The sequence below is a fragment of the Mycteria americana genome, chromosome 18 (assembly GCF_035582795.1).
Source record: "Mycteria americana isolate JAX WOST 10 ecotype Jacksonville Zoo and Gardens chromosome 18, USCA_MyAme_1.0, whole genome shotgun sequence".
Classification (NCBI taxonomy): domain Eukaryota; kingdom Metazoa; phylum Chordata; class Aves; order Ciconiiformes; family Ciconiidae; genus Mycteria; species Mycteria americana.
The window spans coordinates 11,123,785-11,138,927 of record NC_134382.1 but is presented as its reverse complement, the minus strand read 5'-3'; the positions used below and the strand labels follow the sequence as shown (position 1 = coordinate 11,138,927).

The following is a 15,143-nucleotide window of genomic DNA, read 5'->3' as shown; positions in this document are numbered from 1 at the left end:
TAAGATTTTACAGAAGCTGGAACTGGTTTTCAGAACCCAGAGTCAGTTGTTGCAGCTCGGTGGAACAGGATTTTTGTAAAGAAGCAGGACTGAAGAACAGTTGCACGTCGTGCAGGGGTGCAGGCACGTCATCCTGACCTGGGCCAGCAGACCCTTCACAGCCCTGCATCCCAGGCCGCGGAGCCAAAGGGCACTGCGGTGCTGGACTGTCTGCCTGAAGCTTTGGCAGCCCTGTGTCAGACGTCCGAAGGAGGGTACCTGACTGCATACTGGCAAGACCCGTGGTCATCGCCAGGATGCATCTCCTGATGAGCCAGTACTCGGATGAGGCGGTGGTCTAACTCAGTGTATGTGCAGGACTAACGTGGACACGTTCCTACCGGTACGGCTAGTCTCACTTCGGCCGCGGTACCAGCCAGTGACTCCCCTTGCCTCACAGTCTCACCACACAGAGCACACGTTGTTCATCAGGCATAACTTCAGAGAAATACCTCAAAACATAAGCCGAATTTGTGCAATACATACGGCTCGCTCTGGTCATCGAGGAACAACGCCGCCATCTCGCTGGCCTTGGGTACGAGCCTGGACTCCCTTGTCACGTTTCTGAACAGATTTCCCTCAGGCTGAGGCCCCAGGAAGTCCCGTTGAGGGACAGCAGCGTTGGCAGGGGCCTCGGTGCTCTCCTGTCCTCCCCCGCACCGGATGGATCTTCATTGCACTTCATCTTGCTAGCTGCATAGCCTGCGTTTGCTTTTATCTGTATAATTTGCAACCAATAGGTTAAAGATTCCGGGGTTTTTATTACAAATCCAGACTCAAAAAACAAACAGCGAAAACAAAAGTCAACTCAGCTGTAGTACTTGGATGGAAATGATCAAATCCCAAACCAGACCTGCCAGGTTCTAAGTTTACTATGGTCCCTTTTACAGTCCACATTTGAATTCTGGGCTGAGAAAAGGGACAGTCATCGTCGTCTTAAAACAGCACCTTAGGGTTTAACGAAGGGCCAGGAAACGGAGCAAACGGTATCCCCCCCCATACACACATTTGAGCCGATCATGCAAAACAAAGTCACGAAAAATCACCGTAAGAAGAGACCTTCTAGGAAGAAATCCGATGTTGCTAATCCCCAGCGCTGCCTGTCCAGAAAAAGGGCTGCTCTCTTCTTTTAAATGCGCCGGTCCCTCGGCGCAGGAAGAAGTCCTGTTTTCACTTGAACGATGCCAAATCACACAACTCCCCTACTGCCCGGGCCCGCTGAAGAGGAGGCAGATCGCACAGAGGTCGGTATGCATTGACGCTCACTCCTATGGAGCCTTAGAATATCTAAGATTGATATATATGGACAAATGGGCAGGTATAATATTACATTAAAATTAAAACATGTGGCCATTTACTTTTCAGACTCTTCACACAGACTCCCTCCTCCTCCACCCTCTTTGGAGGAGGAGGAGTTTCCTAGCACAGAGAAGGTTTGCAGTTTCCCGATGGGATGAGAAAACATACGTGGCAAAGGTATTATACATTCCCCAGACATCACCCAATTCATAGTTGTAACCGGACAAAACCCCACCGAACCCAGAGAGCTTAGTCTCTCCCTTGAGCTAATCGGTATCTAGCAGCAGTTTTGACCAGTCGGCCTCTTCCAGCCCGGCTGCCCACAGCTTGGCGATTCCTCGTCCCTGTTGGCGCAGGCCGGCCGGGCAGCCCTTCAGCCTGAGCAGCAGCAGTTCGGGGGAGCTCTCCCCGGCCTCCCGGCCGGCGTCCGTGGCTCGCCCGCCCGCCCAAGCAGCGCACCAGCACGCGCATCCCTTCCCCTAGTCCAGAAAGCGCCTGCGCGAGCCCGTCCGGGAGCGGTTCGAACGGCGAATGTCAAACTTGGAGTCCCGGCACTTCTGGCATATGTAGACCTCTGGGACGTTTGACTTGCGGATTTTGGCGCAGGAGAGGTGGATCCAGGTGTGGCACTCGTTACACTCGATCATCGGCCGCCCAGCAAAAGGCTTCATGCAGAAGCAAGTGACTAGGTCCCACGAGTCATCATCTGCAAAGAGAAACAGCAAGCTACATTTTTAACGGCCAACGTCTCTCACCGGCACCGGGAATTTACTCTCCTTTTGCACTAAATTAACTCCCTGGGTTTCAAAGACAGGCACTTTGCTGATTTTTCCAGCCTTAAGAGAAACTAGTCTCTCTTGCGTGGGAAGAGACTCCCGGCAGCACATGAGAGGCCATAATCCAGGAGAGGAGAACGAATGGCTTCTATAAAATTGCAGCTTTTCACTCAAGTTTATTGCAAAAGCAGCCAACCAACCCCCCACCCCAAAAACCCAGCCACTACTTAATTCTGCCCAGGCAGCGCACCTTGGCATTATCCTCATGCCACAAGGAAAGCACCAAAGAGATCGGCAACAGCACCACCACTTCCACCTGGCTAATCCTCTTTCGACGGCCAGGCCACCTACCCGAATCCACCATGATGTCCTCGTCATCGCCGGTGCCGTCCTCATCCCGAAAGACCACCTGCTTGCCCTGCCGAATGACCGTTCGTTTGCCCACGCTCTGGATCTCCACCGTCTGCTCGGCCGTCACGGCAGGGTAGGAGACGCTGGAAGGCGTGTCAGAGTCCCACACCGAGCAGTGCTCGGTCGCAGACTGAGGGTCGCCCTCAGACGAGGGGCTCATCGGCGTCTCTACATAAGAGTCCTCCGCTTCCAGCTCCAGCAGCTTCTCCTCGTAGTCCTCCTCCGCAGACACCTCCGTTTCCCTCCTCTTCAGCTTTTTCTTCTTCCTGATCTTATCGATCTGCTTTCGCTCCGGCAGGAAGTTGCCAGGTTTTGCCCGCTGGAACAGGGAACCGTACGGTTTCGCGCGCTTAAGCTGACTAAAGTTCTTTCTGTTCTTGGCGGGCAGGGAAACGGAAGAGGGGATGTCATTGAAGCGGGGATCCCAGCTATCGCTGTCAATCGTGCCTCCAGTGCTGTTGGGAGGGCTGGGGCTGTTCCTCAGGGGCGTTTCCTGGAAAACGTCAAGAAAGCACATAAAAGCATTAATTTGGAGCCGACTCGCATGCGGCGCTGAGGCACTGCGCCCTTTCCCCCGCGGCGCTGCCTCGCACGGCCCATCTCGCCCGAGTTCAAGCTCCCGCTTTCCCCGCACGCCGCCCCGTAACCTGCGGCCCTGGAAAGGCCGAGGGAGCGATTCCGGGACCCGTACTTTTTTCACCCCGCCCAAGAAGCAGCCACCCATCCCATCACTTAAAGCCCTCCCAGCTGCTCTAGTTCCCCCTTTTGTTTCAGGGATACGGCGCGGAGGCGTCGCCTTCTCGCACCGGCTGGTTTTGCAAAAAAGCCCCGCAGACGCTGCTGCGGAGGGCGCCCGGGCCGCCCCGCGGGAGCCCCCGGCGCCCGCTGCCCCTCACCTCCTGCGGGTAGGGGATGTAGCCGGCGTAGGCCAGGACGAAGGTGCAGAACTTGTTGAAGTCCTCCACGGTCCGGTGCCGCCGGGAGGCGGGGGAGAAGTCCTGCGGGGGAAGGGGAGGGGGTCAGCGGCTGCCGCGGGGCCGGGCACGGCCGGGGCGGGGGAGGGGGAGAGGCGCCGCCGCCGCCGCTCCCGCAGCCGGGCCCCGCCCGCCGCCGCTCCCCGCGCCGCCCCACCCCCACCCCCCGCGGCGGCGGCAGCCGGGCAGCGCCGCCGTCGCCCCCCCCACGCCCGCCGTTCCCCCCGCTCCCCCCCCCCCCCGCCCCGCACCCCCGGGTTCGGTACCGGTCCCTCAGGCGGGCCGCCCCCCGCGGCAGGACACGGCGGGGCGCGCCGCCGCCATTCCTCGCCCCGGCGCTCCGCGCTCGGGCGGCACAAGATGGCTCCGGCCCCACGGCGGGGCGGCGGCGGGGAGCGGGCACCGGCGGCCGGGCGGGCCGGGCCGGGCCGGGCGGCGGGAGACGCCCCCCCCCACACACACCGCCACCCCACGGGGCCCCGGCTCACCTCCGGGGCGAACGGGGAGGCGCAGGAGTCGGAGTCCATGTCCCGGCGCGGGAGGCGGAGGCGGGGCCGGGGCGGCAGCGGCGGCGGCAACCGGGCAGCGCCGACACCCGCGAACCGCTCGGTACCGGCGGGAGGCGGTGAAGGGGCGGCCGCCCGCGCGGGGGCCGCCGGGAACGGTAGTCCGTCCGCGCGGGGCGTGCTGGGAGCGGTAGTCCGCCCGCGCGGGGGCCGCCGGGAGCCGTAGTCCGGGCGTGCGCGGTGGCGGCCGCGGGGGCCGCCGGGAGCGGCAGTGTGGGCGGGGCCGCTGGAGGGCGGGGCCGGGGCGGCGGCGCGGCGCGGCGCGGAGCGGTGAGCGCGGGGGCTGCTACGGGGCCGCTGCTACCGGGGCGCGGGCCCCGCGGCTGAGTCGCAGTAGGCCTCGGTGGGAGGGGGTGGCCCTCGGCGTACCGCGGGGCGGGGCCCGGCGGGGGACGGGCAGGGCGGGCAGGGCAGCCGCTCCGCGCCAGCTCGTGAGCCCCGGGCCCTGGGCTCCGCTGGGAGCCCCCCCCCCCCCCTCCCCCGCAGGCACCCGGCCCGGTCCGGCCGAGCCCTCCGCGCTCCCGGCGGCGACGGCTGCTTCCATCCCCGCCGTCTTCGGGAGCGCGGCCCGCCCTGGCCGCCCCGGCCGGTCGCCCGGCTCCAGTCTCGCTCCGCCCCGCCGCGGCCTCGCCGCTCTCCTCCGCCCCCCTCCGCCCCTCTCGCACCCGCGCCCCTCTCCCCGCGCCGTCTCCCGGCCGTTGTTCTCGGCGCCGGCCCGAGCGGTGGAACCCGGCCTCGCGGCCTTCCCTCTCTGGCCGGCCCGTTGTAACCGGCCCGACCGCAGGGCGAGCGCCCGGCTGCGGCTCGGGCCCCCAGGTGCCGCCGGGCCCAAGGCGGGTCCCGGAGAGGGACCGGGAGCAGCAGCCGTGGCTTTGGGGACCGGCTGCCCCGCTTCTGTGAACCGCTTTCCCTGCTGCCGCCGCGTTTCGCGTCTCTAACGGTAAGCGCGGTTCGCTCTCTGCGTGGAGGAACCCCGTTTCGCACCCCTGCGCGCTCTGCTGAGTATGACGTCGGTTACGTAGCGCCGTGGCATCCAAAAAGGCTGAAAACGCCACGAGTTTAGCGAAGAAGAATTTGGTTTAGTCCTACGGTATTTATTTGACTGGAAGCGATTAGCGAGCTAGCTGGATGCCAGCAGAGACGGGGAAGCCTGGCAGGACAGCAGCCGAAACGCTCTTGGCCAAAACGCTGGAGGTCTCTGGATTTCCATAGCCGAGCCTTGCCTTCCATAACGGGCAGGGCCGGGGGGGGCAGGGAGAGTGCCTCCGGGGAACACCCCCTCGGCGCCTCGCTTTTGAGGAAGACCCCGCCATCCTCCTCAATTAGCGGCCGGGGGCTGCTCCTGCTGGGCACCCCATCCGAGAGACGAGGCGCCCGGGGGCTTAGGCGCAACGTTCACAAAGCTATCGGGTTTACAAAGCGCTGCCCAGCTCTTGCGAGGCTGCCTTAATCCTGGGAAACTTCAACACGGGCTTCTTAAAGTTATAATTAGACTAAGCAGGGAAGGCTGCTGGCAGCACCAGCACGTTATGCAACTGCCGCTCCTCCGTGACGGGGAAGGACGATGTTTTCGAGGGCTGTTTAGTTTATCCTGCTTCCTGGCCAGAGGACATTTTTCCCTGTACTAATCCACCTTCTTCTTTCCTTTTTTTTTTTTTTTTTTTTCTTTTCTCTGTCCCGCAAGCAGCTCTCGGGGTTGAATCCCAAGGGGCTCCGTGCAGGGCGTGACACAGCGTGTGCTCTCCCACAGGCACGGCATGGCGGCGAGCACAGGCAGCAGCAGCGGTGGTACAGCGGCAGCGGCAGCAGTGACGGGGGAGCCGGCGCACGCGGTGTCGTTGCTGCGGGGGCTGAGCGCGCTGCGAGCGGAGCGGAGCCTGCTGGACGTGACGGTGGTGGCGGGCGGCCGGGAGTTTGGGGCACACCGTGCTGTCCTGGCTGCCGCCTCCGGCTACTTCCGCGCCATGTTTGGCGGGGCGCTGCGGGAGGCACGGGCCGAGCGGGTGCGGCTGCACGGCGTGGAGCCCGAGTGCCTGGCGCGCCTCCTCGACTTTGCCTACACCGGCCGGGTGGGCGGGCTGGGCCCCGACATCGCCGAGCGCCTGCTGCGCGCTGCTGACCTGCTGCAGTTCCCTGCCGTCAAGGAGGCCTGCGGCGCCTGGCTGGCACGCCAGCTGGAGCCCGCCAACGCCCTGGACATGCAGGACTTCGCCGAGGCCTTCGCCTGCCCAGCGCTGGCGGCCGCTGCCCACCGCTTTGTCCTGCGGCACGTGGGCGAGCTGGGTGCCCAGCTGGAGCGGCTACCGCTGCCGCGCCTCCTCTCCTACCTGAGGGACGACGGGCTCTGCGTCCCCAAGGAGGAGGCCGCCTTCCAGCTGGCGCTGCGCTGGGTGCGCGCCGACCCCGCTGCCCGCGCCCCACTGCTGCCCCAGCTCCTGGCCCACGTCCGCCTGCCCTTCGTCCGCCGCTTCTACCTGCTGGCCCACGTGGAGGGCGAGCCGCTGGTGGCCCGCTGCCCGCCCTGCCTGCGCCTCCTGCGCGAGGCTCGCGACTTCCAGGCCGCCCGCCTCGACCGCCACGACCGTGGGCCCTGTGCTCGCATGCGCCCCCGGCCCTCCACCGGCCTGGCTGAGATCCTCGTCCTCGTTGGTGGCTGCGATCGCGACTGCGACGAGCTCGTCACCGTTGACTGCTACAACCCGCGCACTGGCCACTGGCGCTACCTGGCCGAGTTCCCCGAGCACCTGGGCGGGGGCTACAGCGTCGCTGCGCTGGGCAACGACATCTACGTCACCGGTAAGGCATGCGGGGCACAAAAGCGCCAGTGTTGAGATTTCCATTGAAAATACGTGGGTTCTAGCAGCGAGACTTGGCTTTTCTCGGGGTAGCATGGAGTCTGAAACCCTGCTTGGGCTCAGTACAATGGCAGCCTGAAGACAGGCAGAGGGACTCCTGGAGTCGGTGCTGGATTTAGCAGCTGGTCTCAATCCGGGAGGTATTTTGTCATGACTAATGCTCCTGAGCACATGGGCAGAAGTCACAGATCTTGCACTGGTAGAGCTTTCTAACCACTCACTCTGGGGGACAGGAGTGACTTCAGAGGGTTTTGGATTTCTGTCCGTGAAGAAGGTGTTTGGGTTCAGAGCCCCGTGAATCACAAGCCAAGCGCGTGCTGAGGCAGAGGCATGTCAGAAAGCCCTGGGTTCCTCAGCCAGGCAGTGCCTATGAGTCACGGTACCTTCCCCAGCATGAATCCTGCCTCCTTGTAAGCCGCTGGGACTATAATTACTTCTCTCAAGGTGACATGGATGTGTAAATTTGGCTGTTAAAATCTGCGTGTAGATGCCTCCTTTGAACTACGTCCCTGAAGCTGGAGCGGCAGCCCTGTGGCGGCTGTTACAAACCAAGGCCTGGGAAACCAGGCGCTGCAGAACAGCTTGCTCTGGGTGTGCAGGACGCGCTGACAAAGATTTGAAGGGCAGGTCAAGTGCAGGTGAACAGAAAACTGTTCATTCTCTAGCCACGAGCAGAAGACAAAGCTCTGCTTTATAAGGGCAGAGTTGTAAAAATGATGGGCTACCACACAGCTCATTTGTGCGGACGCCCTTACGTCCCGTGGGAGCTTTCCAGAGCAATCCCAGGCGGGTCTGGGGGTGCCGATACTGCCGGGAGCCCCCTGCTTCGGCGAGGCTGCTGCTGGCGGGGATCGTCAGTCGTTCTGCTTAGTGTCAGTGTCGCAGCGCGGGCAGCGGGGAGGGTTGGAAGGTTTCCGTGCTGCCAGCGGTTAACGCTGCCTTGGCAGCTGGTGCTGATGAGTGTTAGTCTCCGCTACGTCACAGCAGCTTCTGGATAGCGACGGAGTGGGGGTTGCAAAATGGGGAAGAAAAGGGTTATTTGGAAGGATGGAGGTAGTCAAACCTGGGAGACTCGTTTGAGTCGTGGCTGAGTACAGACTAGGAACAACATGGGAGAAATCCTTCCTGGCTTGCTGAGAAAGAAACAGTGCAAAACTTCCATTAAAGTCCTCGCAGTGCATGCTACTGTGGTCCCCCAGTACTGAAATATTTTCATAATGTACGGCCCTGGGAAGCAGAAAAGCTGGGGGGGGTATTAAGAAGATGTAGCTGGAAGACATAACAAAGATCCCGGTCCCGAGCCAAGCCCTCTCCTCCATCGCCCCATAGTACTTCCCTTTGCGAAACCACACTTTGAAATGTGGCGTGCTGTACTGCAGGAGGATCGGACGGGTCGAGGCTGTACGACTGCGTCTGGAGGTACAATTCCAGTGTGAACGAGTGGACGGAGGTGTCTCCCATGCTGAAAGCCAGAGAATATCACAGCTCCACGGTCCTGGACGGGCTGCTCTACGTGATCGCCTCCGACAGCACGGAGCGCTACGACCACTCGGTGGACAGCTGGGAGGCTCTGCAGCCCATGCTGTACCCCATGGACAACTGCTCCACCACCTCGTGCCGCGGCAAGCTGTTCGCCATAGGCTCCCTGGCTGGCAAAGAGTCCATGGTTATGCAGTGCTACGACCCTGACAGCGACCTCTGGTCCCTCGTGAACTGCGGCCACCTTCCTCCCTGGTCCTTCGCCCCAAAGACCGTCACTCTCAATGGCCTCATGTACTTCATCAGGTGAGTAGCAGGGGTGATGATAACCTCCCTCCCCACGTCCCCACGAGGCAAGCCCAGGCTTTCCCCGGGAAGGCGTGTGGATTTTGCGGGTGGTCGTAGGAAAGCACGGCAGCGCTTCCTCTGATGGTGCAGGTGGGTCTGTAAACTGCCACACCTCTTTCCTTTACTTCTGTTGTAGCTAGACTTCAAAGAAGTACGCTTAAAATTGTGTAAAGATGTCTGAATCTAGACCCATGGGCTGGGCAGTAGCCAGGTATAAATCTGGCTGAAGTCAGCAGCGCTGCTTGGAAATAGACTTCTCGGTTTTCTTGGCTTCTGGTTCAACCCCCCTTGTTGCTATAAATAAGCGAGTAAGCTCCAAGAAGACGTTAAACTGTAGCGCAGGAGAGGACATCCTCCATCTCCGCAGAGATAAGAGGACTGAAGATGAAATGATTGGTCACTATTTTTAAGCGCCTTTCCAAATTGGGACTTAATTACCCATCTGAAGCCGTCCTGGTGGCGCAAATGCTTCGGTTATCCACTTAATTAAAAACAAACAGAAAGGCATGCTAGCACTGAAGCATTTCATCTTGTTGTGTTGACTTTGAGCAAACGTAGACTTCTGTGAAGGCCTGCAGGCACTTTTCTTTTTTTAATCTCCTCTTGGCTTTGCATAAAGCAGCAACTTCTACCCAAGACCTTTTATTTGATTTGTTTGGGTTCAGCCGAGTGTCTCGGTTCCTGGCAGTTGTTTGCAGATAGCAGGTTGAGTCACCTGGTTTTCAGTAAATACTGGCAGGGGTGTTCTAGCTGTTCGGCTGCTTGTCACAAGCCGATTCCATAGGACACTTATCCATTTAAAATACCGATGATTGACACTTCAGGATTTCTGATTACTCATGCATCTGCAGGAGTTAATGAGGAGACTATCGGGATCAGGTTTTTCTCCCCTCATTTCACGTGCTGCATGTGGACTCCTGCTCTGTGAAAAGCTGTGAGATAATCTTTGGAGGACAGAGGAGTAGGTTACGAATAGAAGTCACAAACTCATTTTTTGGTTAATTTTAATAGGTCAGGCTAAAACTTCTGACTGACGATCCCCTCTAGTGGGACGAGTTTTATAACTATAAAGACGGCATAGCAGCAAGGCTTAGGTCTTCAGCTGCGTCCTTCTCAGAGCTAACTCTGAGGTGGGAGAGGAGGTCCCGGCTTGACTGTCACCAGTGCCTGGAACTGCCTTTGCCCCTCGTTTCCCTTCCAGGCCAGTGGGGTTTTCAGCTTCATACCTGGAAGTATTTGACTCGCCTGCCGCCGTTAGTTACGGGCAGCGTTGTGAACAACAGCAGTTCTTCCAGGTACGAACGGCTTGGCAGCAGCGTTCAAGTCCCAAGCACTGTGTCCCAAGGCAGGTACCAGCTCTTGTTCCGAGGAAGAAAGGTTGGTCTTAGTGCAGCTCTGTGGGGCTTGGAGCGCTCGCTTACACGTGCCCCTGTTAAAGACGTTTCGTTCAGGTGAATATCAGTTCAGTTCCAGGTACCTCACAAAAGTAACTCAAACTAAAGAAACTGGTTTTAAAGTGCGTATCGTATGGGTACCTTAAGAATGCTTGGCCAGAGTGTAACTGGAAAGTCCCATGGCACGCACCTTGGCTTTGCCGCAGGCTTAGCAGATGGATTTTAGGTGTAATGGTTTGCTAAACAGACACTGCTGTTGTAGGTGAGATTTCTCCTTTATTTTCACTCCCTCCCTGCTCAGATTCGTGTCAGCAATCAATAGCGATACCTTCTCACCCGCACAATGCATGGCAACGTGCGATGTCACGACAGATACAAAGACAATAAAATATTCCTTGCAGCCTTTTGCATCCGTCTGTAACAGGACTGTCTTGGAGTGACTGACAGCACTTCTCCGGCTGCCCTGACCTTGTCCTCTTCGCATTCTTGTGTCAGCAGCGCGCATTTCTGCGTCGCAAACGTCCCTCACCTGTCGCTGTCACCCTCCCGTCTCGCGAGCGGAGCCTTGGGGGATTACGCTGCCCCCGCCAGCTCTTCTCTCAGAGTCCTCTGGCCCATCTAAATTTGGCGTTGGCGAAAAACTCAAGCAGTAGGGATGCCATTACTTTGAAGTGTATGGAGGTTTAAGCCTCTCCGGAACAGCAGTAATTTTTCTTCCAGACCCTGAAGCACTTGGCACCAAAGCCAGATCGGTCCGTGAAACGCGAGCTTGCAGAACGTTAGTCTGTGAACGCACCTACCGTAGATGCAGACGTAAAAAAAGGACTAGGTTTGAGAAAGCTCTCGGGATCGCGCAGTGATTTCCGACCCAGCAGTGGCGTAGCTGCGCACTGGACTCCGAGTGGGGCTCACAGTCCGGAGCAGCTCACCCCGCCGTCTCGGGTAGAGCGACCAGCTTAGGGTGGCGGAAAAAGTGCGTGCTGTCAGCTTGCTCTGTCCCCGGTTGTCTTGTCTGCCTTCCCTCCTAGGCAGCATCCTAAAACTCAGCATACACCAGAAAGTAGAGAGCGCGTTGCTTTGCCTGTAGAGCTCGGAAGGGGCGTTCGGGCCCTTTGGATGTAGGTCACTGGCACTGAGAATGAGAGACGTGCTCCTGCGCTAATATGTGGTACGTGCGCAGTGTCTGTGCCAGCCTGCTTCATGTGTAGGGGTGCAGCAGAGAGGTCCAGGTGTTTTCTGGGGTTGAACATCACTGCTGGCGCAGGAGAAGCCCACGCTGGAGGCTGGGGTCTGCATCGAGACCTGCGCCTTCGTACAGGAACCCTTTGGTCTCCGATATATGTAGCGGGAGTGGAGCAGAAATGCTCACAGCAGCATTTCAGGCTGTTGAACTGGGGGCTTCACAAGGCAGGAGGTTTTTAGAATGCAGAAAAGTAATTTTGTATTATCTCCCACAGAGACGACTCGGCTGAAGTGGATGTTTACAATCCAGCGAAGAATGAATGGGATAAAATCCCTGCCATGCTTCAGGTAGGACACTTACCGACCTACTGGGTGCCTTTCAGTGTTAAAAATTGGCTTAATTTACCTTTGGAAAACAAGATGCTCTTATAACCCCTTGCGCACAGAGTGCATTTAAGCATATCGCACTCACCTGGAAGACAAAACTCTGGACTGTGATTGCGTATCCGGGTGTTCAGCCCAGCACGCAGGAGCTGGGCAGAGCTGGAAAACTCTGTCTCCTCCCGGTGTTTGGGCAGCGCTGGCTTAGAGCCAGAGGCAGCAGCTGGTGGGTGCTGAGCCCCGTCCACGCGAGCGGTTGCAGGACAGTACCCGACACCTTTATCCTCTGCCTAATTGGGCAAAACCCTCCTTTCTAATTGTTGTGTATATTTTTAAATTGTAGGTTCACGTTGGGGGGAGCGTGGCCGTGCTCGGCGGGAAGCTCTACGTCTCCGGTGGCTACGACAACACGTTTGAACTCTCGGACGTCCTGGAAGCCTATGACCCCGAGACACGAACGTGGAGCGTGGTGGGCCGACTCCCTGAGCCCATCTTCTGGCACGGCAGCGTCAGCATATTCCGGCAGTTCATGCCGGAAACCACGCAGGAGGACGACGGCATCACGCTGGACAACACCATCAACTTGAACAGGCAGCGCCAAAACCTTCACAACCAGAACCTTAACGAGCTTCGTTAGCAGGGGAAGGCGCTGTCCCCCTGGCTGGACGCGAGTTTGTTATCCAGAACCAGTATTGCTTTGAAAGAAGGCAGAGGCAAACCGGTGCTTGGAAACAAAAACATACTGATTGTAGAGGGAGTGAAAACTCTGGATGTTTGAGGTGCTGTTGCGGAACCGCAGCCGGCAGATGGCGAGGCCTCCGCTGCGGCGTCCCTCGGCTCTTCTCTGGGGCGGGAGAAGGCGCTGTGCTGCCCGCAGAGGAGACCCGAGAGGTGAACCCTGAGGAAAGCGATTGCATTGAACAGCACCGCAGCATCACAGCTTACGGCCTTTGGTCAGACGCCTTTCACTGGGAGCTCCTTCACCCCGTAACGCTTCGTTTGCCACCAAGCTCCTTTCTTCGGTTTCTTTTTCGGGAGGGGTCCGTCTGGTAGGACGGTGGTCTGGACCCCCACCTCTGTTCTGTGCCTCGGAGGAAGACAAACCTCCTGTGCACGTCTTCCTCTGCGTGGTTGGAGGGGGAAGGGCCTTCCCACGAGAGCTGGAGGTCTGTTAGGGCAAGAGGTTAATATGAGAGCACGGCCCTTCCTGCCCTGTCGCTGTGGTCCTCCGTTCCCGTTCATGCCTTCGGAAGGAACAGTCCTGTAGCAGGGATCTCGCCGAGGCTGGGTTATGAAGCTTCACCTTTCCCTTTGAACTTCCATTCTCTCTATTTTGGTGGGGTTTTTTAAGTGGCAGCATTTAAACTTTTGCAGGTGTTTGTTTTCCAACCCTTCCTAGCAGAGCACTTTTTCCTTCTAAGAAGAAACACCCTTATTTATCTTTTAATCGCATCCTCACAACTAGATTGTTTTCTTTGCTGATCCCCCCACCTGCGCCCTCCTTTAAGGGGAAGGGGAGAAGCGAGTACCCCTCTTAGCTGGCCCGAGGAGCGACTCCTGGGGCTGGCCGCTGCTGCCCTCGGGGAGGAGCCGTTCTCCCTTCCCGCTGCCATGGGCTTGTTGGTAGCGGGGCTGAACTAGGCAGAAAAAGCTGCTGCTTGTGGCGAGGGCTGTTTGCCGTCGGTTCTCCTGTGCCGCGCTCTCAGCCGGCACGCTGGGTTGGGCAGATAGGCCCCGTGCAGCGTGGGTGAGTTTTTATTTCTTCACCGTTTTAAAGGAGCGAATTTGGCATTGTACTACTTTAGGGGAAAAAAAAAAAAAACAAAAACAACTTACCGGGAAGGGTGAGCGCAGCTTCCTCAGGAGATTCACCACAGGCTCGCAGAATTGCTGGCGGTGTTTAGATGCCTGGATGTGGAATTGCTTTTCAGTGCATCACCTCGTGTGAAGGAACCCACCGGACCTTTGGAGGGGTCTCGTGCCTGTCGTGCCTCCGGTTTGCAGCTCTCGGGATTTGGGCAATTGGAAAATGCTGCTGAGGTGTTTTGGTGAGTTAGCCAGGGTGCTGCGGATTGAAAGGTAGCTATTTTAGGGGGTTTTTTTCTTCTTTTTGTTTGGGGTTTGCTGGTTTTTTTGGCCTGTGTAAGATTTGCCTTTGTACTCGCCCAAGTGACCTAGCTAGCTTGGGCTGTATTTCCTCTGTCTACCTTAGCTGAAGAGAAGCTGCGTGCAGTTTACTCGTGGAATGTTTCTTGAACAAGCAAACAGCTGAAGCTGCGGTACGGCTCACCCGAAAACGAGCGCCGCACCTTTGAGAAAACTGTAAAGTGTGGCAACGGCTGAAGTGTTGGCTGGACGCGTTCGCTTTTTCCATCTTTTGTTTTTAACCAATAGGAAAAGAATTTGAATTTAAACTTAATTCAGAGATGGAAAGCCTGTATACTTGGTTGCGCGCCTTCTGGCCTGCCCTTGGATTGAGTAGCGTCAGAGCCCCAGCTCCACATCAGCGTCTTCACAGCTTTAAAAAAATCTGGTTTGCCTTGAATGCTATTTTATGCCACGCTGCTCAGCTGTGGAACGCGGGAAAGCCGCTCGTGAAATCTGGGCCGTTCTCCACCTCTGAAACTTTGACAGTGCCTTGAAATGGCCGCGCACCGGCGGAGGATCCCGGAGGGGCCTCGCCCGGCCGCGGCAGCCTCTCGGTTTGAAACCCTCCCTGGCGCTGCCGCGGGCTGGGGTGCGGCGGGCCCCCCCTTTGGCGGGGGGGATGTGCGGGGGCCCGTGATTCACGGCAGCTCTTTCGTCTCTGGGAGGAATGGGCGCGTCCTGCCGCGAGGCCAAAGCGGCCCGTCCCCGTGGCGCCGTGTCGTGCCCGGGGAGAGACGGCATGCGCCGCGCAGCTGAACTCGCGTTGCAGACTGAAGTATTTATGCTGAACTATAAATAGTACGCACACTCTGTCTCATACTGTAGTGCTCGCTGCTGGACCTGCCACCGCCAGATTCCCCGACCGGCTGAACAGTTACGGATCTGTATTTATTTTTTGTAAAATTCATTTGGTGTCCGAATCTTTGAGTACAGTTTAAATACCGTCCTTTGAAACAAAGGCATTTTACATTTACAGATAATGTATTTTTATTCTCATAGTTTGTTTTTAAATTACTTGCAGCAGTCAAGTTAAATAAAACATGTTACACAAATCTCTCTGTCATTTTTGAGGGGAAGATTACCGGAGGAAGTTTTTTACTGCAACGTTTCTCATTCTAGGCCTGAGGTATGTTTAAACCGGAGACTTTCTGCCTTCTCGGTGAGTAGAAGAGGGAAAGGGGAGAGAGCGCGGCTGCAATTTCAGGGCATGTGGGTACACTCCGTGATCTTCCCCCACCCTGGGAATACTCAGGAAATGGTTCTCAATGTCACAGCAACCCTGGATGATGTT

General features: G+C 58.0%; 2 protein-coding genes across 7 annotated transcripts; one reads left to right on the top strand and one right to left on the bottom strand.

Moving 5' to 3' along the window:
- Positions 1-1,098: 1,098 nt before the first annotated feature.
- Positions 1,099-4,152, bottom strand: PHF13 (PHD finger protein 13). Of its 2 annotated transcripts, XM_075520689.1 has the most exons (4): positions 3,988-4,152; positions 3,422-3,523; positions 2,466-3,018; positions 1,099-2,044 (listed from the first exon to the last, which is right to left on the bottom strand). In XM_075520689.1, the coding sequence occupies exons 1-4, from the start codon at positions 4,024-4,026 to the stop codon at positions 1,818-1,820; spliced, it is 921 nt and encodes a 306-aa protein (XP_075376804.1). In that variant the 5' UTR covers positions 4,027-4,152; the 3' UTR covers positions 1,099-1,817. The 2 variants fall into 2 exon arrangements, with proteins under 2 accessions (XP_075376804.1, XP_075376805.1); XM_075520690.1 differs by lacking the exon at positions 3,422-3,523.
- On the top strand, positions 3,312-13,509 carry KLHL21 (kelch like family member 21). Of its 5 annotated transcripts, none has more exons than XM_075520685.1 (5): positions 3,312-3,430; positions 5,816-6,861; positions 8,300-8,705; positions 11,599-11,671; positions 12,048-13,509. In XM_075520685.1, the coding sequence occupies exons 2-5, from the start codon at positions 5,823-5,825 to the stop codon at positions 12,339-12,341; spliced, it is 1,812 nt and encodes a 603-aa protein (XP_075376800.1). In that variant the 5' UTR covers positions 3,312-3,430; positions 5,816-5,822; the 3' UTR covers positions 12,342-13,509. The 5 variants fall into 5 exon arrangements, with proteins under 5 accessions (XP_075376800.1, XP_075376796.1, XP_075376798.1 ...); XM_075520681.1 differs by having other exon boundaries at positions 3,331-3,464; XM_075520683.1 differs by lacking the exon at positions 3,312-3,430 and adding an exon at positions 4,282-4,335.
- The last annotated feature ends 1,634 nt before the right edge of the window (positions 13,510-15,143 follow it).